This window comes from Myxine glutinosa, chromosome 9 (assembly GCF_964187855.1).
Source record: "Myxine glutinosa chromosome 9, kmMyxGlut1.1, whole genome shotgun sequence".
Lineage (NCBI taxonomy): Eukaryota > Metazoa > Chordata > Myxini > Myxiniformes > Myxinidae > Myxine > Myxine glutinosa.
This window is the reverse complement of record NC_136269.1, coordinates 100,361,364-100,388,080: the sequence shown is the minus strand read 5'-3', so window position 1 is coordinate 100,388,080 and position 26,717 is coordinate 100,361,364. Positions and strand designations below refer to the sequence as shown.

Sequence of the window (26,717 nt, the reverse complement as noted above, 5' to 3'; positions counted from 1 at the left end):
AGGTGGCATGGCAAAATGTACGGACAGGTGCATTTGATGATTGGCTTCACAGTCGGGTATACAAGGGTTGTTCCGTTCTGTATTTGTGGAAAACAACTGCTGCATGTCTCCAAAAGTTATTGCCGCTTCCTCTGGAGATGGTCCTTCAACTCGACAATGCTGTTTGTCATGGAGTGGTGGCTTTACGAAATTACGGCATGAAACAGCGTGCTATTGCTCGGCAGTATGGCATCACTCATGGTCAGGTGTCAAAGATCCTGAAACGAATTGCTCAGAGGGGTGTCCCTACTCCAATACCGAGGCCAGGTCGTCCCCACAGAACCACAAGGAGGGATGATCGCCAGCTGCACTGGTTAGTCCGCAATGGCCGTACCAAGTCAGCTAATCGGCTTAGGGCTGAGTGGCAGCAACTGACAAATGTGCCTGTATCCAGAAGGCTAGTCAACCAACGACTGGTTCCAGCAGGCTATCGTGCCAGGCGTCCCCTGAGAAAGCCACGCCTGACCAGACAACACAGCCAGCGCCGATTGCAGTGGGCCAAAGAGCACCGTCAATGGCAGCCAGGACACTGGAATCACGTGATCTTCAGTGACGAGTCTAGATTTCTGGTCTATCGTCAAGATGGCCGCGTCCGAGTGCGCAGAGAAGTGCATGAAGCCTACAACAAAGATTGTATCGTGCCAAGAGTCCAAGCTGGAGGTGGTGGGGTGACCGTTTGGGCTGCTTTTCATGCAGGGGGCAAAACTGACCTGGTTGTTCTGAATGGAAACCTGAACCAGTTCAAGTACAGGGCCATTCTGGAAGAAACATTGCTTCAATTTGCTGGTGCAGCCTTTCGATGAAACTTTGTCTTCCAAGATGGCAATGCACGGCCTCATCGTGCTCGCATGATCCAACACTTTCTTGCTGACCGTGGTGTAGAGCATATGGAGTGGCCTGCCATGTCCCTGGATATGAATCCGATAGAGAACTTGTGGGCAGAATTAACGCGTCAAATCGACCACTTGGACCAGCAGCCGACCTCTGTGCGTGAATTGCAGCAGGCTATTGTCACTGCATGGCAAGCAATTCCTGTCCAAGCCTTGGCAAATCTCGAGAACAGCATGCTTCAACGTGTACGTGCTCTCCTGAATGCTCGTGGGGGTTACACGAAGTACTGAACTGTAATTTTACTGTCCGTAATCCCAGTCGTAATTTAACTTTTGTTTTTGTTAAAAAAAAATTTGGCTAATGTGCAAAATAAAGAGATACTTCTGGAAAACGTACAGAAGTTTAACACAGTACTGTCCATGAATTGAGTTCGATATCAGTTTCCATCACTTTCAAGGATCAATTTATTTGTTTTGAAATGCCAAATGTGGTTTTTGTTTCTTTTAAAGGTCACATTAACAAAATCTAGAATAATTTCAACATAATTCCAATGAACTTTTGGTTCTAAGACATCTTGAAAAGTAAGTTCACCCCCACAAAAAAAAAATTCCATATTAAATGCCAAGTCTGTATTATGCCATTTAATAAATACACTGTAACAAAGACATTTAAAAAATGTAATTCATGTTTGAATTGGGTATATCAATGCAAGTGGGGGGTCTAGCGCATGCGTGATGGCTGTTGGTTACTCGTTGTTCGGTGCCATTTCAGTAGCCATGGAGCTGTGGACGATTGAACATCGCGTCTTTGTTGTTGAGACGTTTATTCAAACGGGTAGTTCGGTGGTGCTTACACAGCGCAGATTTCGTACTCACTTCAATGTTGGTCGACGTGGCGCCGCTCCGTCTCAAAACACAATATTGAAGTGGGTAAAAAACTTCAGGACAACTGGATCTGTGAGGCCGGGAGCAGCTCGGGGAGGTGATCGAACAGTTCGGACCCCGGAAAACATCGAAAGGGTTCGACAAGCTGTGGAGGCCAGCTCTCGGTCAGCGGTACGGCACGCTCGCGCTCTACGGATGTCAGACAGATCAGTTCGTCGAATTTTGCACTTGGACCTTCATTATCACGCGTACAAAATCATGGTGGTTCAAGAACTGCAGCAGAATGATTTCGTACGGCGGTTTACGTTCGCAGAAAGAATGCTGGAACTGCTGAGGGATGACACGGTTCTCATCATGAGTGATGAGGCGCATTTTCACTTGTCGGGAAGTGTAAACAAGCAAAATTCCCGATATTGGTCAGCAACAAATCCGCGAGAACTCCATCAAAGACCCATGCACTGCGAGTGAGTCACTGTGTGGGCCGGAATAGTCCGATTCGGCATAATTGGGCCTTATTTTTTCAAGGAAGGCGGACGCACTGTGACAGTCAACTCACAACGTTATGTTACGATGTTGCGCGAGTTCTTACTGCCTGAATTGAGACGACGTCGTATTGACCTCCCTACAGTTTGGTTTCAGCAAGATGGGGCTACTTGCCATACCTCAAGAGAATCAATGGCCTTATTAAGAGAACATTTTCCAGGGCACCTCATTTCAATCCGTGGGGATGTGGAGTGGCCCACTCGATCGCCGGATCTTTCACCCTGTGACTATTTTTTATGGGGTTACCTGAAAGCTAAGGTTTACATTGAAAAACCACGCACTCTTGAAAACCTTTCAGATGCCATCACCAGAGAAATTCGAGCTATTCCACTTGCCATGGTTGAAAGGTCTATGGACAACTTTTCCGCGCGTCTGCAACAATGCTTGGACAAGAACGGCTGCCATTTAGATGATGTCATTTTTCAAACATTAATTACATTTTTTAAATGTCTTTGTTACAGTGTATTACATGGCATTATATATGTAGTCTTTAAAAAAAATAAAAATTGAAATTCGACTAAAAATAACTGTGTACGAGTTTTCTGAAAATCGTCACACCTCCCTGACGGACCCTGTACTATCTTAAATATCTATGCCCCAAGCACACCTGTAGCTCATCAATAATTCTTTGGCAACCTTGAAACATGCTTAACTACCCTCGATATCCAGAATGCCCCCAAAAAATCCCAAAAATCACATTTGTATTGGCGGGAATTTCAACTGTACCCTCCACCCCAAACTTGACAGGAACAGTGCCGAACCCCACCCTGCCACCACAACACCCCTTGTGAGACGATTACAAAATTTAAACGATATAAACATATGGCGGTTGCAACACCCTTCAACTAGGCAATACTCATGGTGTCGTTGCATTCAAAATAATATTATACTTGCTCGCTTGGACAAATTTTATGGCAATCCTTCCTTTGAACGTCGTCCTTTTATCCCAGATCTGCCCATCTGGGTTTTCAGACCAAAGCACAATACTTCTCACAATTTCCACCCCTCAGCCAAAGCACAAGAGTGCCTATTGAAAATTCAATAATCTTCTTGATATTACCTTTAAAGAGGTTTTTCAAGAAATCTGGATTTCTTGAATTTCAGATTTTTCAGAAATTCCTGAATTTTCTTGAAATTATGATTTCTCAAGCCTTAAGCAATGATGGGACAATGCTAAAGCACACATTTGACTTTTCTGTTAACAGTATCTTGCATATGGTGCTTAAAATGAAATAAATAAATAAATAAACCCGTAACCTTGCTTGAAAATGAAATCCTGCAATTACAAGAACAACTCCATAGAACCGACAACACGTTACCAAGAAACAAAGCAACAAATTCATGGAAAAACATACTTGCTCAACTCCATATCCATAAAGCGGGCACAGAACGCATTTCTGCGTTTAAAAATGAAATACATACATGACCTCGATGCCCCAACCAAATTTTTATTTCGCCTTCAAAAAGAAACCCCATCCTCAGAGATAACACGCTTGCTGCATGATGGGAAACTCCTTTGTGAAGATGCTCCAATCAGGAATTGTGCTCGGCATAATTTCAACCAACTCTTTACACAACATTACATTAACCATGAAACTGTATCTGAACTAGTGTCCAACCATCCAACATTAATGGAGGACCAGAAACAACAGTTGGAAACTCCCATTCTCCTAAGTGAACTCACCAATGCCTTGAATACCTTGGAGCCTGACAAAGCCCCTGGACATGATGGGCTGACAAGCAAAATTTTCTGGTGCTTCTGGGACACCATTGGATCCCACCTACTGCAGGTACTGAATGAATGTTTATTGGATGGACAACTGCCTTGGGTCTGTCATAGAGCAGTTACCTCCTTGATCCCTAAGAAAGGAGACCCAACTGATCAAAAAAAAACTGGCGGCCTATTTCTGTTTTATGTACAGATTATAAAATTTTAGCAAAAACCTTATCCAATTGATTGAAACACTTTATGAACATGCTCGTACGCGAACATCAATCCTTTTGTATCCCAAGACGTGCTATCTTTGATAATGTATTTTATTTATCCGTGATACTATTCGGTTTTGTAAAAATTTCAACAAGAATATTGTTCTGGTTTTTATTGATCAAGAAAAAGCTTTCGATTGTATTGTCCACACATACCTTAATGGAGTTTTAGAGAGTTTCGGTTTTGGCCCTAATTTTACCTCATATGTTAAATTTTTGTATTTTAATATATCCAGTGTTCAACAAACCAAGTATTGTGCAGCCCCATAGCTATACAGCATGGAGTACAACAAGGTTGCCCGCTGTCTGGACCCTTATACTCCCTCGCCATAGAACCCCTCCTGCTCCAACTACCTAAGCACATTTCTTGTTTTACTGGATCCATCTTCACCACACCACTCAAAATCTCTGATTATGCAGATGATATTTGTGTTCTTGTAAACAATAATGCTGACCCCACTGCAATGACTCAGGCATTAAAATCATATTGCCAGGCCTGTTCAGGCCGGGTAAATTGGAAAAAGGGTGAAGCCCTTTGGGTAGGATCTGGAGCTTTCCCGCCAATTGCACTACCAAGAGGGATGAATTGGCAACGAAATATAATCAAATACCTTGGAATCTTCCAAGGAGATAGCACCTTTGAATTGCAGAACTGGACAAGATAATGAGAACACCAACTCATTGGAAAGGACTTCTTTTTCAACTGTCTTACCGTGGATAAACCCTAGTCCTCAATAATGTCATTGCCTCCATGTTTTGGCATAAAATGATATGTCTGCAAACACCTGGAAACCTTGTAGCCACACTCCAAAAGAGCATCATTGATTTCTTCTTGAGCGGAAAACACTAGCTGCAACCCACCGTGACCGACCTGCCGCTTGTTGAAGGTGGCCAAGGCCTCATCGACATCCGTAGCCGGCTTATAGTCTTCTGGCTTCAAGTTGGCCATCAACCTTTGTATGGGAGTGAACCCCTACTGTGGAAACCTTTGGCTAACTGCATGCTACAACTTGCAAGCAACTAACTCGGATACTGCCGGGAACTCTTTTTGATGAACTTGCATCACATTGACCTTTCTCTGATGCCCACCTTCTACGATGGGTTGATGAACGCCTGGCAAACATTCTTCTTTTCCCAGGAAATGGCGTCGTACAAAGTGGAAATGTTTTTCAATGAGCCCTTATTTTAAAACTGCTTTCTCAAAAACAGTTTAAATGACAGAGGACTCATTCACGCTTTGATGATGCTGGGCTGCTGCGGGTAAAATATCTCAGGACAGTGTCTGAAAACCACTGGCCGAGTGCGGCTGCCATAGCATAAAGAACTGAGATAAGATCTGTCCGAATCATCTCGTGATTCCTGCAAGGAGTACTATCAACTTACTGCAGCACTCGCCAGGAACTAGAAACTCCATCTGAGGGAACAACAGCTCACTTCCCAAAACTCCTTGTATACAGTCCACCAATAAATGTCTCCTGGTCTGGAAAATCCTGACAATACTGCATTGTCCCAGGTCCCACCTTTCCTTCCCCAATAAAATATTGTATAATGCTTGCGTCAACATCTTACATGCTACAACATTCTCGGAGCACCCAAGGCTTCGATTGGCGAGAATTTCTACCCCCAATATCCCCCAGCTCCCCCAACTGGCAAGGTTTTTAATCTTTTAGCTACTCCAAAATATATTGGAGATATCCAATGGAAACTTATACACTGGATTTTGTCTTGTAATGTTTTATTTAACCGGTTCTCTGCTGACAACTCTAATCTCTGCCCTTTCTGAAACCATTCCACATAATATATACCTTGATGTGCATGTGCATAATGTGCATGTTTACAACCTCTCTTTACCCCCCTCCAAGAATATTCAAGGAAACTTGACTCATTTTAACTGCAATGTTTTTATTAACTGTGTTTTCAGACCTCCTTCCCTTAAGTGGTTTTAAACAATTTTTTGATTGGTCAAAATGGGTAAATGACCTTTGTATGACAAAACCACGTTTCAAATGTGTTTGCGATCTACAAGTCCAGGAAGGCAAAAATGAAAAACATTGCTGTTTCTTCACATAATGTGTTGCTCACCTTTAAGGCTCTTGTGAGAGCAAGATTAAAACTGGAATGCAGTTTCAAAAAAAAATAAACACAAGTTTAACATTATTTAAAGAAAAATGGATTTTTAATGATGCCATTTGCAAGCTTGATGATACCGATTTATCAGTCATTTTTCTCTGAAACAATGGTTTAAATATTGTGGTTCTTTCTATAACTATACATAACCTGTCCTTTTTCACCCTCGTAATAAGGCTGGTTGAAAAAAAATTCCTGTTTATCATCGCCGCCCGCCCCATAAAAGTCGTCCGCCCCTAAAAAAATCTTTTCTTTTTTTTTTGCTCGCGAAGTCAGTAAAATCCGTTCCCTGTGTTGAGGAGCTGAGGTACCACAGATGAGTCATATCCTATATGCAGTACCTGCAGTAAAAGTCGTACTGCCGAGAAGAGGCCCACTCGGAAGTTCAAGAAGTAGTTGGTATTCTGAAGGAGAAGCCAAATATCATCAGCAAACGGGAGAGCCTTACGTGATAATTATTGCTGTGGATTTCTAGTCAAAAATTAAACGAGCGCAACACTACATGTAGTCGTAGGTGATGATAGATACATGAATAAACGGCAACCAACATTCTCTTGGTGTTGAACTCTACTCAACATCGATGAGTGCTATAATAGCAGTAGCTGCTGATTGATAGGTGTATAAACGTGAATGTGGAACTCTAGTCAGTAGCTGCTGATAGATACATCTACGAGTGCTATAATAGCAGTAGCTGCTGATATATAGATACACCTACGAGTGCTAAAATAGCAGTCGCTGCTGATATAGAGATACATCTATGAGTGCGATAATAGCAGTAGCTGCTGATAGATAGATACATCTATGAGTGCTATAATAGCAGTAGCTGCTGATAGATAGATGTATAAATGCGAACCAGACATTCTTTTGATGTGGTTTATGTCCTCTTCCATGTCTACCAAACTGCTCAATTGGCATGTACTGTGAAGTGATATTTCTTGGTGTGGAACTCAGTCAAACATCTATGAGTGCTATAATAGCAGTAGCTGCTGATAGATAGATACATCTACGAGTGCTGTAATAGCAGTAGCTGCTGATAGATAGATACATCTACGAGTGCTATAATAGCAGTAGCTGCTGATAGATAGATACATCTATGAGTGCTATAATAGCAGTAGCTTCTGATATTTAGATACATCTATGAGTGCTATAATAGCAGTAGCTGCTGATATATAGATACATCTACGAGTGCTATAATAGCAGGAGCTGCTGATAGATAGATACATCTATGAGTGCTATAATAGCAGTAGCTTCTGATATTTAGATACATCTATGAGTGCTATAATAGCAGTAGCTGCTGATATATAGATACATCTATGAGTGCTATAATAGCAGTCGCTGCTGATATAGAGATACATCTATGAGTGCGATAATAGCAGTAGCTGCTGATAGATAGATACATCTATGAGTGCGGTAATAGCAGTAGCTGCTGATAGATGGATGTATAAATGCGAACCAGACATTCTTTTGATGTGGTTTATGTCCTCTTCCATGTCGACCAAACTGCTCAATATGCATGTACTGTGAAGTGATATTTATTGGTGTGGGACTCGTCAAACATCTATGAGTGCTATAATAGCAGTAGCTGCTGATAGATACATCTATGAGTGCTATAATAGCAGTAGCTGCTGATATATAGATACATCTATGAGTGCTATAACAGCAGTAGCTGCTGATATATAGATACATCTATGAGTGCGATAATAGCAGTAGCTGCTGATAGATGGATGTATAAATGCGAACCAGACATTCTTTTGATGTGGTTTATGTCCTCTTCCATGTCTACCAAACTGCTCAATATGCATGTACTGTGAAGTGATATTTCTTGGTGTGGAACTCGTCAAACATCTATGAGTGCTATAATAGCAGGAGCTGCTGATAGATAGATACATCTATGAGTGCTATAATAGCAGTAGCTGCTGATATATAGATACATCTATGAGTGCGATAATAGCAGTAGCTGCTGATAGATAGATACATCTATGAGTGCTATAATAGCAGTAGCTGCTGATATATAGATACATCTTTGAGTGCTATAATAGCAGTAGCTGCTGATATATAGATACATCTATGAGTGCGATAATAGCAGTAGCTGCTGATAGATAGATGTATAAATGCGAACCAGACATTCTTTTGATGTGGTTTATGTCCTCTTCCATGTCTACCAAACTGCTCAATATGCATGTACTGTGAAGTGATATTTCTTGGTGTGGAACTCGTCAAACATCTATGAGTGCTATAATAGCAGGAGCTGCTGATAGATAGATACATCTATGAGTGCTATAATAGCAATAGCTGCTGATGTATAGATACATCTATGAGTGCGATAATAGCAGTAGCTGCTGATAGATAGATACATCTATGAGTGCTATAATAGCAGTAGCTGCTGATATATAGATACATCTTTGAGTGCTATAATAGCAGTAGCTGCTGATATATAGATACATCTATGAGTGCGATAATAGCAGTAGCTGCTGATAGATAGATGTATAAATGCGAACCAGACATTCTTTTGATGTGGTTTATGTCCTCTTCCAGGTCTACCAAACTGCTCAATATGCATGTGCTGTGAAGTGATATTTCTTGGTGTGGAACTCGTCAAACATCTATGAGTGCTATAATAGCAGGAGCTGCTGATAGATAGATAGATACATCTATGAGTGCTATAATAGCAGTAGCTGCTGATATATAGATACATCTATGAGTGCTATAATAGCAGTAGCTGCTGATATATAGATACATCTATGAGTGCGATAATAGCAGTAGCTGCTGATAGATAGATGTATAAATGCGAACCAGACATCCTTTTGACGTGGTTAATGTCCTCTTCCATGTCAAGCAAACTGCTCAATATGCATGTACCGGTACCATGAAGCGATATTTCGTGGCGAGGAATTCTAGTCAAATATGTATGAATGTGATGGCAATAGCTGCTGATAGATACATGTATGGCAACCGGACATTATTCTTAAAAGCCGAAGTTTTGGTCCACCATTGTTATATGTATGAGCAAATATTAAAAGTAAACAGAACTCAATGTGACATAGGTTTCTCTATTTTCTTTATTTGATTCGTATCAGTGCGTACATACGAAGGTTTACTAGTTTAGAAATCTTAACACGATTCATCATATATGTCCGATCAAGTATATTGTTGCGAATATGGAATTTGGCCTCCATATCCGCTTGTAAATATTCCCCTATTTTCTCCAATACTCCCCAACTTTCCCCAATCCCCCATTCCCTAGTCCCATTGCATGTAAATAACAATCAGTAGAGCCGACCTTCCCCTTATTCCCCCATTAAATGTCGTGCCCAGGTCCACCGCACCACACGTAGACAACTTTCGGACATCTTCCTAGTTATTCTTATTCTATGTCAGTTAAGGCCTCGTCTCCATTAATTATGACTCTTCGTTGCACCAGAATGTGATTATATGGCATCAGTAGTGAGTTTAGGACCTTTCCCATACCTCCTCCCATCTTCTTCCCCAAACAACAACAATAACAACAACTACAACAACAATAACAACAACTACAACTACAACAACAATTACAACAACAACAGAGGAGATGGCGGCGGAGCGGGGGAGGATGCGTCCTCACACCGGCTCGATTAGCTCCAGACCATGCGCTCCACGGGGTTACCCCGAAGGGGCTGGCTGTCAGCTCCTCGTCAGGGGCGGAGCCAGTAACCCCCCCCCCGCACGCACCCAATGAGAAGCAACGTGCCGATTCCACGAGGCGGAGCTAACGAGCCGAGGGCGTGTCACTCCCCGCCGGATATACGCAGCCGCTTGCCGGACGTGACGTCAGATGCGCCTCAGCTTGGAGACTGGAGAGAGAAGCCACCGTCACCCCCAGTGCGACGATACCTCCCCGCATCTCTGGACCGGACCGAGTCGATTCTGCCTTGAGCCAAGAGTGCACCTTGAGCCATCGCGACCTGCCTTTCCTTTTCATCAACCCCCGTGTGAGTCAGCATTTTGTCCCGTGTGTCTGTCGTCTGTCCGGGGATAATATAAGAGTGTGTCTAAGTGCCTGTCTTCCTGTAATATACCTCTAGCCCCTGTAATCTAACCTTTTTCCGTACGAATATACTTGAGAATCGAAACCCTGGTGTCGTATTGTGTCATTATAACCCAGCCGGGTGTCTTCTCTTTCCTATTGAGCCAGCGTAGCGCGGCTTCGTCGACGTTCGAGTACGATCGGGTAATTTGTGCGGACACGACGGCCATTCCGCTCGGCCCACCTTAACATCAAAGTCGTGTCTGTAACAATTGGTGTCGGGAGTGAGATTCGAGGCCCGACCAAATTTTGAAAAAAAAAAAAAACGAATAGAGGAAAAAAAAAAAATTTGGTCAAAATTTGGAGCGGCCGAAATTTGTTTTGTTTTACGAAACTCGAATTTTGCAAGTCGCGCTATGGCGGATCAAGACGGCTGGGGTCCGGTAAAGGAGAGTGAGGTAGGGTCGATCCAGGACCAAATTGAGGGACGTGAGGAGAGCGAAGCAGCGAGGGTAGCAGACGCGCAAAATGGCGCCTCGCTGGTCACCGCGCCCGCGACCGTGGCAGCGCCCCTGGTGGATCCGAACCTTTTTATGTTGCAAATGAGGGCCCTTATGGAACGAATGGGAGACCAAATTGTGGGAATGAGGGCTCAGGGTGAGCGATTAGAGGGCCAAATGGGGGTAATGGGGAACCGGATGGATGCTCAGGGTGAGCGATTAGAGGGCCAAATGGGGGTAATGAGGGACGAAGCGAGGGGTACTGGTGAGGGGTTAGACAAGAAATTTGGGAAGTTAGACAATAATTTTGAGGAGTTAGACAAGAAATTTGGGAAGTTAGACAATAATTTTGAGGAGTTAGACAAGAAATTTGGGAAGTTAGACAATAATTTTGAGGGGTTAGACAACGGGATAAAAGAGGTGAGAAATGGGTTAATGGGGGTAGAAAACAGAATGGCCGCTCAAGAGAATCAAATGGAAGGGATGCAAAAGGGGTTAGAGGGGTTAGAAAACAGTATGGAAGGCAAATTGAGGGACATGAGGGACCAAGCGGAAAGGGAAGTTAAACAAATGGAGCAGCAGATAGAGGGGGTCAGAATGGGGGTAGAGACCAAACTGGATGCTCACAGGGAGGAAATGGAGCAGATGAGGGTGGCATCTGGGCAGGAGATGCAAGTGATGGGAGAGGAGATCAGAAGAGGAGTGAGTGAGGAGGTCGGAGGAGTGCGCGAGGAGGTGAGGCACTGTAAGGAGCACATGGAAAAGGAGGTGAGAAAGGGGACTGTAAAGTTACAAGGGGGCATAGAGGACCTGACGCAGGAGGTGGAGCAGCTGACGGTGGGACAAACGGAGTTAGTGGAGCAGGTTCAAAGGAACACTGCGGTATTAGGAGGTTTAAAAGCGACACAAAACGACATAAAAAACGACTTGATAGCGACAAAGAGGGAATGTCAGATGGTACGTGAGGGACTGACAACGAGGTTGGACGAGGTGATAGAGGTAATGGAGACGAAGGACCGGCAGGTGAGGACGCACATGGAAACGGTCAAGGTAGCCTTAGAGGATGAGCTTGAGGAGACGTACCGGGGAATAAAAGAGGTGAAGCACAAATTAGAAGAAGTGGAGGAAGGGATGAGCGAAATTAAGAAGCGACGGAGAGGGGATAAGAAAGAGATAAAAGAGGAGATAAAGGAATTGGTCCAAAGTCTGTGTTTGGATCGTGATGATGTGCTCATTAACCGGATGAGGGATTCGCAGGTGATGGAGGAGAAGCGAAGAGGAAGAGGACCCGGTGTAAGTGGTGACCAATATGGTCGTGTGTATGATGCGCCAGGGGATTTAAGGAGCTTGGGGGTCGAGATGGACCCGGGTGTTCGTGAGAGGCCGTTGGTGAAGTGTGCGACAGGTCTGGTGTGCGAAAGAGGAGGTGTGCGAGAAAGTCCGACTCTGGGGTGTGTGAGGAAAAAGTGCGTGCCAAGGAGTGAGGGTGCTGGCAAGAGTGAGTCGGTCGTAGCGCATGTGCGAGGGGGCACATGGAAGCGTGGTGTGGTGAGTGTTACAGAGGGTGTGACGGGAGAGTGTGTGCGAGAAAGGTGTGTGACGGACAGGTGCATGGGGAAAGAGTGTGCTGTCAAGAGTAAGGGTGAGTGCGTGGTTAAGAGTGGAGGTGAGAGTATTGAGAGTGACAAGGAGAGTGAGTTAGTTGTGACAGGTGAGCGAGGATGTACACCTGGGATGGAAGGATGCACACCTGGAATGGTAGAGCGTGAGTGGGAATGCACGCTGGAGTTGGTGGTGAGGCACGTGGATGGGTGTGCGAATGAGGGCACACCTGTGATTGTCACAGAGGAGGGGGCGCGAAGAGGTGTATTGGTGAGGTGTGCTACCAACGAGTGTGTGCCAAAGTGTTCGGTGGTCAGGTGTGTGACCAAGGCTGTGAGTGGAATGGGTGTACCTGGGTGTGTAAGGAAGGGTACGAGGAGCATGGGCACAGCTGGATGTGTGAGAAAGGAGCGGGCTTCGGGGTGTAAGCATGCAGGTGAAGCATCGACGTTAGACGGGGTAGAGTTTAGAACGACTTATAGCCGAATCGGGCCCTCGGTGCGTGCCGGGCCTCGCTTTGAACGGCCGCGTCCGTGCTCCACGAGGCGGAGCGGGCGGCTGGATAGGAAGGGTCGTCATGGCGACCACGTTTTGTTGAGACGTGCCGGCAGGTCGAGATCGGGACATTGGATGGCTCCACGCCGAGGTGATGCGTGGGATCTCGGCCCGGGTAAGCCCCCGTCCCTGCACCGAGTGCCGGACGCATTCAGCCGCTGGCACAAAACAACCAGCATCCATTGCTTGGCTTTACGAAGCCGGGCTTTGGACAGGAATTGGCGCACCGAGAGGCAGTAGTGAGTAGACTGGGTGATGAGGTTAGTGTTTTGGACCCAAAATTAGAGAAAAACAAAATTTGATGATTGGCAAGGGATTGGCAGTAGTGATTGGCAGATGATGGGTAGTGATTGGCAACTTTTTGATTTGTTGAAATTTGATGTGCAAAATTGGTAGTGAGAGACCCCCGATGTGGTGGGATGGCATCCCTGCCACCCTTCCCATGTGGGGGCAAAGGAGCAATAGCTTATGGGGTGTATGGCAGTGAAAACTAGCCCGGGTGGGTTAGGATATTGTGTGTAGGGATCTCGAAGATTGACATTAGGTAACGTTAAGATTAGTTAGTGACTGATACCTGTAGTGGGGACGCAGGTAGATTAGTGTGGATTATAATGACGAGGGAGCGCAATAGTTAAAGGGACGACTGGGAAGCGCAAGTTTCAGAAGGGAGTAGTTAGCTGAGATGATGCCGTGTGTGTGAGAATTGAACAGGTGTGATTGCACAGGTGTGCAACTGGACAGGTGTGTGGAGCAGTGTGTGAGTAGTGGGTGTTGTGGATCAGCGCGAATGCGCTTGGGGAGAGAAGGGTGCAGGTGGCACCAGGTGTGAGAGCGCAGGTGTGCAGGTACAGGTGTGTGGAGAGAGTTGGAGTGAGTGGTACGGAGTGGTGTGCATGGTGCGAAGGTGTGGATGGGGGAAGAGTGGACCCCTTTCACGAGTACCCGGGGCGGGTAGTGTAAGTGTTAGGTAGAGGGTGCAGGTAAATTGTGGTTGGATATTGGCATTTGTGGTGCGGTTGCAGAATGGTGTTGTGAATGGGTGCATTAGTGTTGTGGAAATGGCTGGGCGTGTAGCCTGTTAGTGTGTGTAGTTGGTTGGGCACTCCACCACTGTGAGGATGTCGGCCAGGTGAGGCCGCAGGTGGGCTCTGGGAGCCGGTAGTTGTGAGTGGGTGCCTGAGGATCCCGGGTGTGGATCGGGCAGCCCAGTGCCAGAGAGGGCACGGAGTGGGGAGAGAGCCAGAGGGCCTTCCCCAGGTAGTTAGGTTAGGGTAAGGAGCAGGTAAGCTCGGAGGCAACTGCAGTGGTGGAGGTGTGCAGGTGGGTAGACCCACTGGGAGAGGTACACGCCGCAGCCCAGAAATTGTGCGAGGGCACCGGGAGATGAATCGGGGGAGTGAGACCCCAAATTGAAGAGCACCACAGTTTGGCCAATGGGAATTGGTTTTTAGAACCCATAGTGTAAGAGGGCCAATGGTTTGGCCGGAGAAAGACCCCGGGTAGTGTAAAGTTGTTAAAGTCACTTAGGAAATAGTTAGGATTGATGAACCTGTCGCACCATACGCAGCCACTTACCTGTGGTGATGATGATGACTCCACACCTGTGTTTTCTTTGTTTGTGTTGCAGAAATGAGAATTGCTGTTGGATTTGTGAGACGCATCACGACGTGGATGAGACATTGGGGTGATTCCATCTCTCCCTCCCTAGGAGGGACTGATGATGAATTGGTGATGGCAAATTTTGATGTTGAGTTGGAGATGGCAAATTTTGATGAGAGTTGAAAATGGCAAATTTGATTGGTTAGGAGGGAGAGAAGACGAATTTGGTATATGGGAGGAACGGGGAAGACAGTAGGGATGTTTGTTGATTTGTAAAGTAGATGTTTATGGGTAGTGTTGTGTTTTGTGGATACAGTAAGGGGTAAGGGAGGGGCCATGTAGGTTACCTGGTGGGGGGGGGGGGGGGCGTACGATAGGAACGTACCTGTCTCACCTGGTTCCCATGTGCCCCCAGTGTGCATCACCTTACATTGCGTGCACTTTTGCGCCCTTACCACCTTACTCACTTGTTTCTTCTTTTGTCTCCCACCTCCGAGGATCTGGCTTTGGGGTAGAGAGAGAGGAGAGAGAGAGGTGCTGGCTGCGCAGTTGTGGGCCTGCACTTTCGCTGTTTGCTGCCGGGATCGATACACCATATGGACCGCAATGTTTGTGGCCACCCACAATGGACCGCAGTTCGTTTGCGGCCAAGCACCACCCGGGGATGGACCTATGGGTCAACGTGGCACCTATGCCATAAAGGTGAACCACTGTTAACTAACACCAAGTGCACCACAAGAAGAGCAAGAGACACCTGCAGGGTTAGGGGTTGTCGAATTTATTTTTATTCCAATGAACAATGGTGACTGCACCGATTGGTGGTGGGGTGGTGCTTTTGATGCTCGGGAAGGGTGCTCTGCACGTTATTAAAGGCCGTCGGCCACAGAGCACTCGTGGGTTGGTGTATCGATGTTGGCAAGCGCGCTCTCTCTATGCATAACATCTGCATGTGTTCCTCCAAAAACAGGTCCTGGATCGTAGTGTAGATATCAGCGTAATCTTGTAAATAATGCTCCCTACCGGCTGTATGTTTAGTTTGAGGATTCTTTCCGGATTCGGTTATCCTGTGGGTGTGTTTCTGTGAGGAGAAGGGTGCAACGTCGCAGGGGGACATATTTACTCATTTGTGAATATCTGTAAAACTGTCGCACTCAGGGTAGAGTTAATAGTAGAGGGAACTACATTGCGTGCCACACTAAAGTAGGTAAAAATTTATCGGGTCGGGACGCCCCGAGGGTAGAGAAGGGTGCAATGTTGCGAATATGGAATTTGGCCTCCATATCCGCTTGTAAATATTCCCCTATTTTCTCCAATACTCCCCAACTTTCCCCAATCCCCCATTCCCTAGTCCCATTGCATGTAAATAACAATCAGTAGAGCCGACCTTCCCCTTATTCCCCCATTAAATGTCGTGCCCAGGTCCACCGCACCACACGTAGACAACTTTCGGACATCTTCCTAGTTATTCTTATTCTATGTCAGTTAAGGCCTCGTCTCCATTAATTATGACTCTTCGTTGCACCAGAATGTGATTATATGGCATCAGTAGTGAGTTTAGGACCTTTCCCATACCTCCTCCCATCTTCTTCCCCAAACAACAACAATAACAACAACTACAACAACAATAACAACAACTACAACAACAATTACAACAACAACAGAGGAGATGGCGGCGGAGCGGGGGAGGATGCGTCCTCACACCGGCTCGATTAGCTCCAGACCATGCGCTCCACGGGGTTACCCCGAAGGGGCTGGCTGTCAGCTCCTCGTCAGGGGCGGAGCCAGTAACCCCCCCCCGCACGCACCCAATGAGAAGCAACGTGCCGATTCCACGAGGCGGAGCTAACGAGCCGAGGGCGTGTCACTCCCCGCCGGATATACGCAGCCGCTTGCCGGACGTGACGTCAGATGCGCCTCAGCTTGGAGACTGGAGAGAGAAGCCACCGCCACCCCCAGTGCGACGATACCTCCCCGCATCTCTGGACCGGACCGAGTCGATTCTGCCTTGAGCCAAGAGTGCACCTTGAGCCATCGCGACCTGCCTTTCCTTTTCATCAACCCCCGTGTGAGTCAGCATTTTGTCCCGTGTGTCTGTCGTCTGTCCGGGGATAATATAAGAGTGTGTCTAAGTGCCTGTCTTCCTGTAATATACCTCTAGCCCCTGTAATCTAACCTTTTTCCGTACGAATATACTTGAGAATCGAAACCCTGGTGTCGTATTGTGTCATTATAACCCAGCCGGGTGTCTTCTCTTTCCTATTGAGCCAGCGTAGCGCGGCTTCGTCGACGTTCGAGTACGATCGGGTAATTTGTGCGGACACGACGGCCATTCCGCTCGGCCCACCTTAACATCAAAGTCGTGTCTGTAACAATATTTAAGAAAAAAACATATTGTGCGTTGAATAATCCATTAAAATTTCACTCTGAAGAGAGAGAAAAAGAAAAAAAACAAACAAACAAAAAAAAAACAACCCTTCCCTCCCTACCCACTTTTTTGAAAAAAAAGTGATGATAAACAGGGAAAAAAATTTAACCAGCCTAAAAGGAAGAAAGTCAGAGAGTGTGTGTGTTTCTCTCTCTTTCTTTCTTTCCTTTTCTCTCTCTCTCTCTATATCTCTATATCTATCTCTCCCTCTCTCCCTCCCTCCATCTCCCTCCCCCCCTCCATCTCCCTCCCCCCCTCCATCTCCCTCTCTCTTACCCTTCTCACCCCCCTCCCCAAAGTGATGGGTGAGTAGTATGTAAATGTTGGTTCTCAGACTAACCACCTTTCTAACCACCTGCCATTGCTTGTTCTCACTTGCTCATGCTCATTCGCTGTTAGGCTCTTATCTCAAAACCAACCTTTACATACAACTGTGTGGTGGTGACGATAGTTGGTTATTATATTACTGATATGATGACAAAGATGGTCTTTCACATTATTTATTCTAACCTCTGTATCATACAGACATATTTACGAGTGAGTGAGTGAGTGAGTGAGTGAGTGAAAGAGAGAGAGAGAGAGAGAGAGAGAGAGAGAGAGAGAGAGAGAGAGAGAGAGAGAGAGAGAGAGAGAGAGAGAGAGAGAGAGAGAGAGAGAGAGAGAGACACCATATTTTAACCTCTGTGTCATACTGACATCTTTATATTAAACTTAAACAGAGAACCAATGAACATCCGCTTGTGTTCTATTTTAGGGAATAAATTGATTTTCTTGACATTGGTACATCAAGGGTGATGAAGGTTGTGGTCAAGTTTCATCGAAACAGTGTGTGTAGTAGTTTCAGAGGAAATAGCAAATTCCTATTTGGACGGGAGAGAGAGGGGGGGGGTCAAACGTGGATCCAATTTGACCACCAGTAGACCCCCTTAGACACCAATTTTTTTCATGCCGTGAACAAACTTTAGTCAACAAAACAAATATAATTTGTGCCAAGTTTGGTCACAATCCCATCAGCGGTTTCAGAGAAAAAGTTGCAAGTGTTGACAGACTAACGGACGGACGGACGGACGGACACGCCATCGCATAAGCTTCCCGGAACTTCGTTGCAGGCGAGCTAATAATAATAGTATCATTCGGCAATAATAATAATGAACGTATTATCCACACCCTGGCACAAGTGTATCTGGACTTGGTGAAAGGTAATTTAATGCTCCAGCAATACGGGAGGCCGATGTGTTACAAGGCGGCGAAGACCAATGAAAATTTGGTCCAACTGACCAAGTAGTAATAGGTATATAAAATGAGCGTTAAGTAAGGAAGCAGCTCACAAATTCGTATTTTAGTCATTGGTATGTTGTGTTCAGGGATCACTGAAATACCCTGTCTTCTATTGTGTTTGTGTTGCATGTGATCAATGCACGGTTACAAGCTTCTTTCACACATGCACGCACAAACACACCAACGCACACACACACTGCCTCATCTATTTATTACGTACACAATTACACCTCATCTGCTCCGGCGCATGCTCCCATACCTGAACTGACGAATACAAACTGGCAACTTGAAAAATCTGACAACCCTCCCAACCTCCGCTCAAACCAATCCCCACAACTAGTGCGTACGTAATAAATAGATGACTAAGCGGATTACATGCGACAGTTACAAGGATGTGAAACGCCGACCTCGCAAACTGAGAACAGATGCTCTCGCTCGACCGATTTCGCCACCAAGGTTGGAAAACTAAAAGTAAAAGTTTTACCTCCTCTTGGCGAAAGATACCATGAGACGTTTAATGTCCACCAAGTGATTGATGTCTGATGCAAGTGGACGAGACACTCATCTCAACGTCCTCTTTGACGGGCGGAATACTCATCGATGGGTCTACCTACTTCAGCACAAGGATGACAACCTGTAGATGCATGGGGGCGGAAAACAAACCGAGACTAGATAGGCCAAAGGACTGTACACTACCCTGACAACAAACCTAGACTAGATAGGCCAAAGGCCAGTACACTACCCTGACAGAAGTTTCCCGAAAGGTGAAACAAAACCACGTTTGTCCGTGAACGAAACGGAAAGATAAAATCGAGAACATTTTAAAATAATCTTACATTAAAGGCGGATGTTCGTACAGAAAACTGAACTCGCACGTCGGTAAACTGAAGCAATGTGGAAAACGCGCACATCGATATAATCCAAACATAACCAGCAACAGTCCACGTACAAAGCAAACAAACAATATGCAAAACAAAAACGATCAGTTTCGGTGTTTCCTCTAAATCCCCACTTCTTTGAAAGGACCCAAACACACCTCTCGTCTCTCGATCACCAGATCACGAACAGCTGGCGCATGCGCATAACTGCGATGTGATTTGTGCGGGACAACGTGTTTCTTGTGCGGAATGACGTCGCATAGTGCGGAATGACGTATGATTTGTGCGGGTCGACGTAAACTTTGTCCTCCCAATCACCGATTTCCCTTCCTCCACAACAATACGTCAACATGAAACAGTAACGGTTTGAAACACTCGAAATACCCAAAGTAAAGACGCCATATTGCTCTTAAGTATTGATGGTGTTCCAAAGTGATTGAATAAGATTAGACAGAGTCGTGTTTGTCCCGTGTTCCCATGGGAAAGAATAAGATGGGAAAGAATAAGATGGGAAAGAGTCGTGTCTGTCCCGTGTCCCCATGGGAATGAACAAGAGTGGATTGAGTAATGTCTGTTGTTATGCTGGTGGGGCTTATTGTTTAATTATTGCTCAATAATGATAATAATAATAATAATTCATTTATTTTGTATAGCGCTTTTCCAGAAGCCCAAAGGCGCTTTGACAGAGTGGAAAACATAATGCATAACAATACATGAAAACAACAATTGCAAAAAGACAAGAATCAAGAAAACAAACAGCAGCGATATACGGCATATATATAAGACAAGAATCAAAAAGACAAGACAAGAATCAATAGGGAAATATTTAAAGCAAAAGGAGGGAGAAGGAGAAGAGATAGTCAGGGGTTAAATGCTGTGGGTTGAATGTTGAATGCAGCGTTGAACAGGTGGGTCTTTAGTGATGTTTTGAATGTGGTGAGTGAGGAGGAGTCTCTGATGGTGTGAGGTAGTGAGTTCCAGAGGGTGGGAGCAGCGATGGAGAAGGCCCTGTCCCCCCAGGATCTGAATTTGGTCCGGATGGAGGGGGTCAGGAGGTTGGTACCAGCAGAGCGGAGGTTGCGGGTGGGAGTGTGTCTGGAGAGGAGGTCAGCCAGGTAGGATGGGGCCAGGTTATGGAGGGCTTTGTATGTCAAGAGGAGGATTTTGTACTGGATTCTCTGGGGGATGGGGAGCCAGTGAAGCTTGTAAAGGACGGGGGTGATGTGGTCACGGGTCCGGGAATGAGTGAGTAGACGGGCAGCGGAGTTCTGAATGTATTGGAGTTTATTGGTGATTTTTGAGGGTGAACCATAGAGGAGGCTATTGCAGTAGTCCAGACGGGAGGTGATGAAGGCGTGGATGAGGGTTTCTGCAGCCGTGGAGGAGAGGGATGAGCGGAGACGGGCAATGTTTTTCAGGTGAAAGAAGGCTGACTTTGTGATCTGTTTAGTGTATTTGTCGAAGGAAAGGGTTTGGTCAAAGATGACGCCAAGATTCCGGATGTGAGGGGAGGTGGATACTGGGATACCGTCGATGTTGAGGGCAAAGTTATGGGTGGATTTTGTGAGCGTTTTTGGGCCAATGATGATTATTTCAGATTTATCACAGTTAAGCTTGAGGAAGTTGATTTGAAGCCAGGATTTTATTTCAGTGATGCAGTTTGTCAGGATAGAGTGGGTGTCGGTGGAGACGGACTTGGTGGAGATGAAAAGCTGGATGTCATCGGCGAAGCAGTGGAATTGGAGACCATGACGGCGGATTAAGTGACCGAGCGGGGACAGGTAAAGGATGAAGAGGAGGGGGCCAAGAACTGAACCTTGGGGGACACCTTGGGGGAGGGGAGCAGTGGGGGATTTGCAGTTATTGATGGAGATGAACTGGCATCTGTCAGAGAGGTATGATTTAATCCAAGAGAGGGCAGTGCCGGTGACGTTAAAGGTGGATTCAAGTCGGGTGAGGAGGATAGTGTGATCGATGGTGTCAAAGGCAGCGCTGAGGTCGAGGAGGACGAGAATGTTGAGGTTGCCAGCGTCAGAGGAGAGGAGAAGGTCGTTGGTGATTTTGAGGAGAGCAGTTTCAGTACTGTGGTTGGAGCGGAATCCGGATTGGAATGTTTCATACAAGTTATTGGCAGAGAGATGATGTTTGAGTTGAGTGGCTACAGCGCGTTCCAAAACTTTTGACAGAAAGGGTAGGTTGGAGATGGGTCTGAAGTTGTTTAGGGTGTCAGGGTTTAGACCAGGTTTTTTTAGAATGGGGGTAACAGCAGCAATTTTGAGGGAAGGTGGGACGATGCCTGTAGACAGGGAGGAGTTTATTGTTGCAATGATAAGTGGAGAGAGAGCAGGGAGGGAGGCTTTGACAAAGCTGGAGGGGATGGGGTCAAGAGTGCAGGTGGCAGTTTTCATTCCTATGAGGAGTTCAGAGAGGTCAGTAGGAGAGATTGGGGAGAACCGAGACAGGGGATGGCAGGACAAGGGGGGGCAGGTGGTTGGAGGGGGAGCGGGTGCGGCGGTGGTCAAGCTGTTGTAGATGTTGTCAATTTTGCGTTGGAAGAAAGAGAGGAAGGAGATGCAGTTGTCTACTGTGAATGACTGGGTGGTGGTGTTCAGGGGGCGGAGGAGTTTGTTTATTGTCGAGAAGAGTGCTTTTGGGTTTCCGGAGCCAGAGTGGATAATTTGAGAGTAGTAGGCAGAGCGGGCGCGGGAGAGGGCATCTTTGTAGTGTTGTATGTGGTCCTTGTAGGCTTGGGAGTGAACTGTGAGACCCGTTTTATTGCGGAGTCTTTCAAGTTGGCGAGCACGAGTTTTCATCAGGTGGAGTTCAGGGGTAAACCAGGGAGCAGAATGGGTGAAAGAAACTGTTTTGGTTTTTACAGGCGCAAGCTGGTCAAGGCAGGAGGAGAGAGTGTGGTTGTAGTAGTCAGTGAGGTCGGAAGGGGTGTGGAGGTCAATGAAGGGAGAAGTGGACATTTTTTCAGAGAGGGTGGATGAGAATGAGGTAGGTGAAAGAGCGTTTAGCTTACGGAAGTTGATTGTGCGATAATGCCTTGGTGTTGGGGCGGGGATGTTGATGGTCAGAGTGATGGCTAAGTGGTCAGAGAGGGTGAGGTCGGAGCCATAGAGATGGTGCAAATTTAATCCAGTGGAGCAGACAAGGTCCAAAATGTGACCACGGATATGGGTAGGAAAGTCGACATGTTGAGTGAGGTTAAAGCAGGTGAGTAAATCAGTGAAGTCAGTGGTTATTGTGGAGTCAGTGGAGTCCATGTGGATATTGAAATCACCAAGGAGGAGGATTGAGGGGGAGAGGGAACATAGCTGGGTCAGAAAGTAGGAGAAGTCAGACAGGAATGATGGGTGTGGTTTGGGAGGGCGGTAGACGACAGCCATGACTGACTGCGTGTGACCAGAGAGTTTTAAAGCCAGGTGTTCAAATGATGGAGCAGATGAGATGGAGATGAGGTTGGTCTTGATGTCTTGACGGTGGATAACGGCAATTCCACCACCTCGGCCCTCCGAGCGTGGTTTATTGACGTAGGAATATCCATTGGGTGTGGTGAGGTTGAGTGTGTAGTAGTCCAGAGGTTGTTGCCAGGTTTCGGTGAGACAGAGAAAGTCCAGTTTGTTATCCACGATGTATTCGTTCAGGATGAGGCATTTATTGTTGAGGGACCGGGTGTTGAACAGGGTGAGCTTGATGTTGTTTTGAACAGCAGGGATGAATTCAGGTGATTTAGCCAGGGTTCGTAGGCAAGAGGTGCGATCGTGTGGGTTGCTGTGACCAGGTGCGCTGGGACGAAGAGTGAGAGTGCGCTGAGCCGACCAGAGGACGGGGATGGAGTGACCTGATTGCAAATAAACAAACTTGCGACCGGAGCCACGGTGAATGTACCTGGGTCGTCGGAGGAGTCCATTTGATTTGATGGCAGAGATGCATGATGGGGTGGAGCGGGTATTGAGCAGAAGAAGCCTTGCGGCGGAGTACTTCAGAGCCATGCCAGGCAGGAGCGAAGGGACGAGTACGAGGCCAAGGTCGAGGAGGCAAAGCGGCAAACGCAGCGGCAAACGACTGCAGCCGCTAATCAAGACCACAGCGGCAAACAAGGCCACAAGGCCACCGGCAAACAAGGCCACGGCCACAATCAACGGGAGCGGGCCTTTCGAATTCCGTATTCCGTACCATCAAAAGCAGATTCCGTTATCCAGCCGGAGAACACGCGGCACGTGCGGGTGTGAAAAGGCAGGACAGGTGTGAGATGTCAGGTCAGAAAGGTAGAAGCAGACCCTGTACATCCATCCAGTCGGAGAAGCGGCGAATATGCAACGCCAGCGTCCTCTCGCAACCGAACCCGGAAGTCAATGATGGTATTGACTTGGATTTACTTGGATATAGAGGCTGGATGCGATGCTAATTACCCTCGCCCGAGGAGAGGGTATTGCATTTGTTTGTTACTTGGCAAAAAAAAAAACTTTTTTTGGACAAGTATGTTGATCACTCCGGTTTTTGTGTGTGTTTGTTGTCCACTCACCTATACTTGCCAACGGGTCACAATTTCAAACCAATCTTCACGAAACTTCACCAAATGGTAGAGTTCGTCGTCCGACAAAATCTTATATATTTTTTAGGTCAAAAGGTCAAAAGGTCAACATAGGCCAAAGGTCAACCACTTTTTCTCAAATTTCTAAAATCCTCAATTTTAATCCGATTGACTTGAAATCTGAATAGGATTTACATATCACCTTACTGAAACCAACCACCAACTATTTTTGAGGTCAACATAGGCCAAAAAGTCAACATAGGCCGAATTTCTAAAATTGTCAATTTTCATCCGATTAACTTAAACTTTGAAGGTATTTGCATATCAGGTCACTGAATTCAACCACCAATTTCTAATTATTTTTTTTTGTATACAGAATCAAGGCTCGTGAAAGAGCTAACATTTATCACACAAAAAAATCAGACAACACAAAGTTGACTCGATCTCGCGAGATCTTGGAGACGACGTCACAGATTTTCGAACCTCCACACGGTCTCCACGTTTTCAAAGTTAAGTCTGTTCACAATTGTATTTTGTCGAAACTGCATTTATCTTTCGGTGTGTGAACCTATAGTGTGCCCCTTGGTTGTTTCCCGGTGTTTATCTTTCATAAATTAATCGTTTGTTTGCCGCGTCGCGAGTGAGGCCTTACAGCCTCAGGCTTCCCCTGTCGGTTTGTTCCTTCCATCGCTGTTTTGCTAGGGTTTTTGATTTTCCCTTCTCCCCCAAACTTCACCGAACATCTACTCTTTGTCTAACGTTGTAACCCCCTCCCCCCTCCCCCCCAAAAAAAAAAAAAAAAAACTTTTATTTTCCTTTCTCCTCGTGTGCTTTTGTTCCACCGTGCACCTCTGTCCACGTGCGCTGTCCCGCCCCGCCCCATTATCCCCTTGCCTTCCACCTTTTGCCCTGTTCAAGTGACTGTGGTGTCCCTCTCGGCTCCCTCTCCCCGTTGGTATTTTTGTGAAAATAAGATTGTTCTTCACGGTTCTGTTGAAATATGCTTAAACTTCCCCCTTCAGTGTTTTATTCAGTGGTTTATTACAACACGCTGTTTTTCTTCCTATTTAAAAGGCTCCTTTCAATTTCCTCTCCAACTCATTCCATTTCAAAAAAATATTCAATCTCTTATAATTCTTTCTCACAACAAGCTCTAAATTGTCATTCAATCCACCCCTCCTCCATGGTTCTTAAATGGATCGCTAACTTCAAAATCACAACAAACCAAATTTGTTATAAATGTTCATCTTTCATTAATCATCCACTTTCTAAACTCCCCCTTGCCCCTCCCCTCCAAATTTCCCCCATTGCCCCTCCCCACCTAAACTCCCCCTTGCCCCTCCCCTCCCCACCTAAACTCCCCCCTTGCCCCTCCCCTCCCCACCTAAACTCCCCCCTTGCCCCTCCCCTCCCCTCCTAAACTCCCCCCTTTCCCCTCCCCTCCAAATCTCCCCCCTTGCCCCTCCCCTACAAATCTCCCCCTTGCCCCTCCCCTTCTAAACTCCCCCTTGCCCCTCCCCTCCTAAACTCCCCCCTTGCCCTTCCCCTCCTAAACTCCCCCCTTGCCCCTCCCATTCAAAACTCCCCCCAACCCCTCCCCTTCAAATCTACCCCCCAACCATCCCTCCCAAATTCTCCCTCCTCCCACCTCCTTCTCAAAGCTGCCTCCTCCCCACTTCGTCTCCCTTCTATCTCATACCTCCACCTCCCCCAACCTTCGACCTCCCTCTGCCCCCCCCCCCCCTCTCAAACAACCCCTCACTGTGCCTCATCCTATCACCATCAAACCTTTCATCCTCCTCATCCTTCCCATTCTTGTAACTCTTCTGTAATCTCTGCCACACTATCAACTGCTCTTCCTACCTCCCCCTCTCATCCTTCATCTGACCCTACCCCTCCCCTGTCCTGCACCCGATGCTTCCCCTCTCTCCTCATTAACGGTACTAGGGCATTGCCCGTACTATATCTATATCTAAAATTATATCCCCCCCCTCTATTTACATGAAATGGTTTGGTCCAAAGCGAACGGCTTGCGAGTACGGTGACAATCCCCCCCCTCTATTTACATGCAATGGTTTGGTCCAAAGCGAACGGCTTCCGGAGTTTGGTAAAGAAATCGCCATCGCGTGCACAAACGCGCAGGAAAGCGAATGAATCGCAAATTCGGTTTTATTAGTTTTAAAACATAGTTTAACGCCAACATAGTTTGCAAACGTGAAATAAATGAATACGCTCTCAAATGTGCCATCCGAGGCAGAGTGTGTCCTCCACGTTCGGCACACGCGATCGTTCGCTGCTCTCTGATTGGTTGAATCGTTTTTTGGACATAGCTCGGTAAGTAATTGTCCGATTAATATGAAACCTTGAAAAGGCACATCCTCGGGTCCCCAGCAATATACCTGGCAAGTTAAAAGTATATCGGACCCGTGGTTGTCGAGAAACAGCGGTCACAGACAAACAGACGTACAGACGTACAAACGTACAGAGATTACTGGAATTATAGATAGATAGACCTCAAACATCCGGGACCTTCGCTCAAACCTGATTGATCTCTCCATTCAGGTTGCTTCTGACAATCCAGACTTGATCTGCTTAACAGAAACTTTCCTCCTTCAAGATGTCTCTGATTCCTCAATATCTCTTCCTGGTTACTCCCTCCTCTGGTATGACAGACCTGAGCCTCGTCCTGATGGTGGGGTGGCTATCTTTATCAAAAACTCTCTTCCTCACTCTCCTTGCACTGCACTCTCTCCACCCCACCCCCAGGAGTGCCTCTGACTATGGCTTCCTCTCCGCTCCCACCTTTTGTTCAGATGTGTTCTGTACCGTAATCCAAACAGTGATGACTCCATTTACATTTCGCTCTCGGACAACATGGACCAACTTCTATGAACTCATCCAAACTCTCTCTTCCTCATATGTGGCGA

The 26,717-nt window shown here is 46.3% G+C and overlaps 1 protein-coding gene across 7 annotated transcripts in view; it reads right to left on the bottom strand.

The window, feature by feature from the left end:
- Positions 1–19,461, bottom strand: part of LOC137435730 (uncharacterized) — a 97,945-nt gene extending 78,484 nt beyond the window's left edge. For 4 of the 7 annotated variants that reach the window (XR_013624574.1, XM_078784575.1, XM_078784576.1 and 1 more), the window contains exons 1-2: positions 19,409–19,461; positions 18,857–19,006 (exon numbers count right to left, since the gene is read on the bottom strand). Coding sequence is in view for 1 of the 7 variants with exons in the window: in XM_068129673.2 (XP_067985774.2) it covers positions 3,982–4,024 (43 nt within the window). In the remaining 6 variants the exon portion in view is untranslated. Of the gene's footprint in view, positions 1–3,981; positions 4,142–6,751; positions 6,815–18,856; positions 19,007–19,408 lie in introns of those variants that run through there. The other 3 variants (XM_078784573.1, XM_078784577.1, XM_068129673.2) reach the window with 3 other exon arrangements.
- Between the last annotated feature and the right edge of the window lie 7,256 nt (positions 19,462–26,717).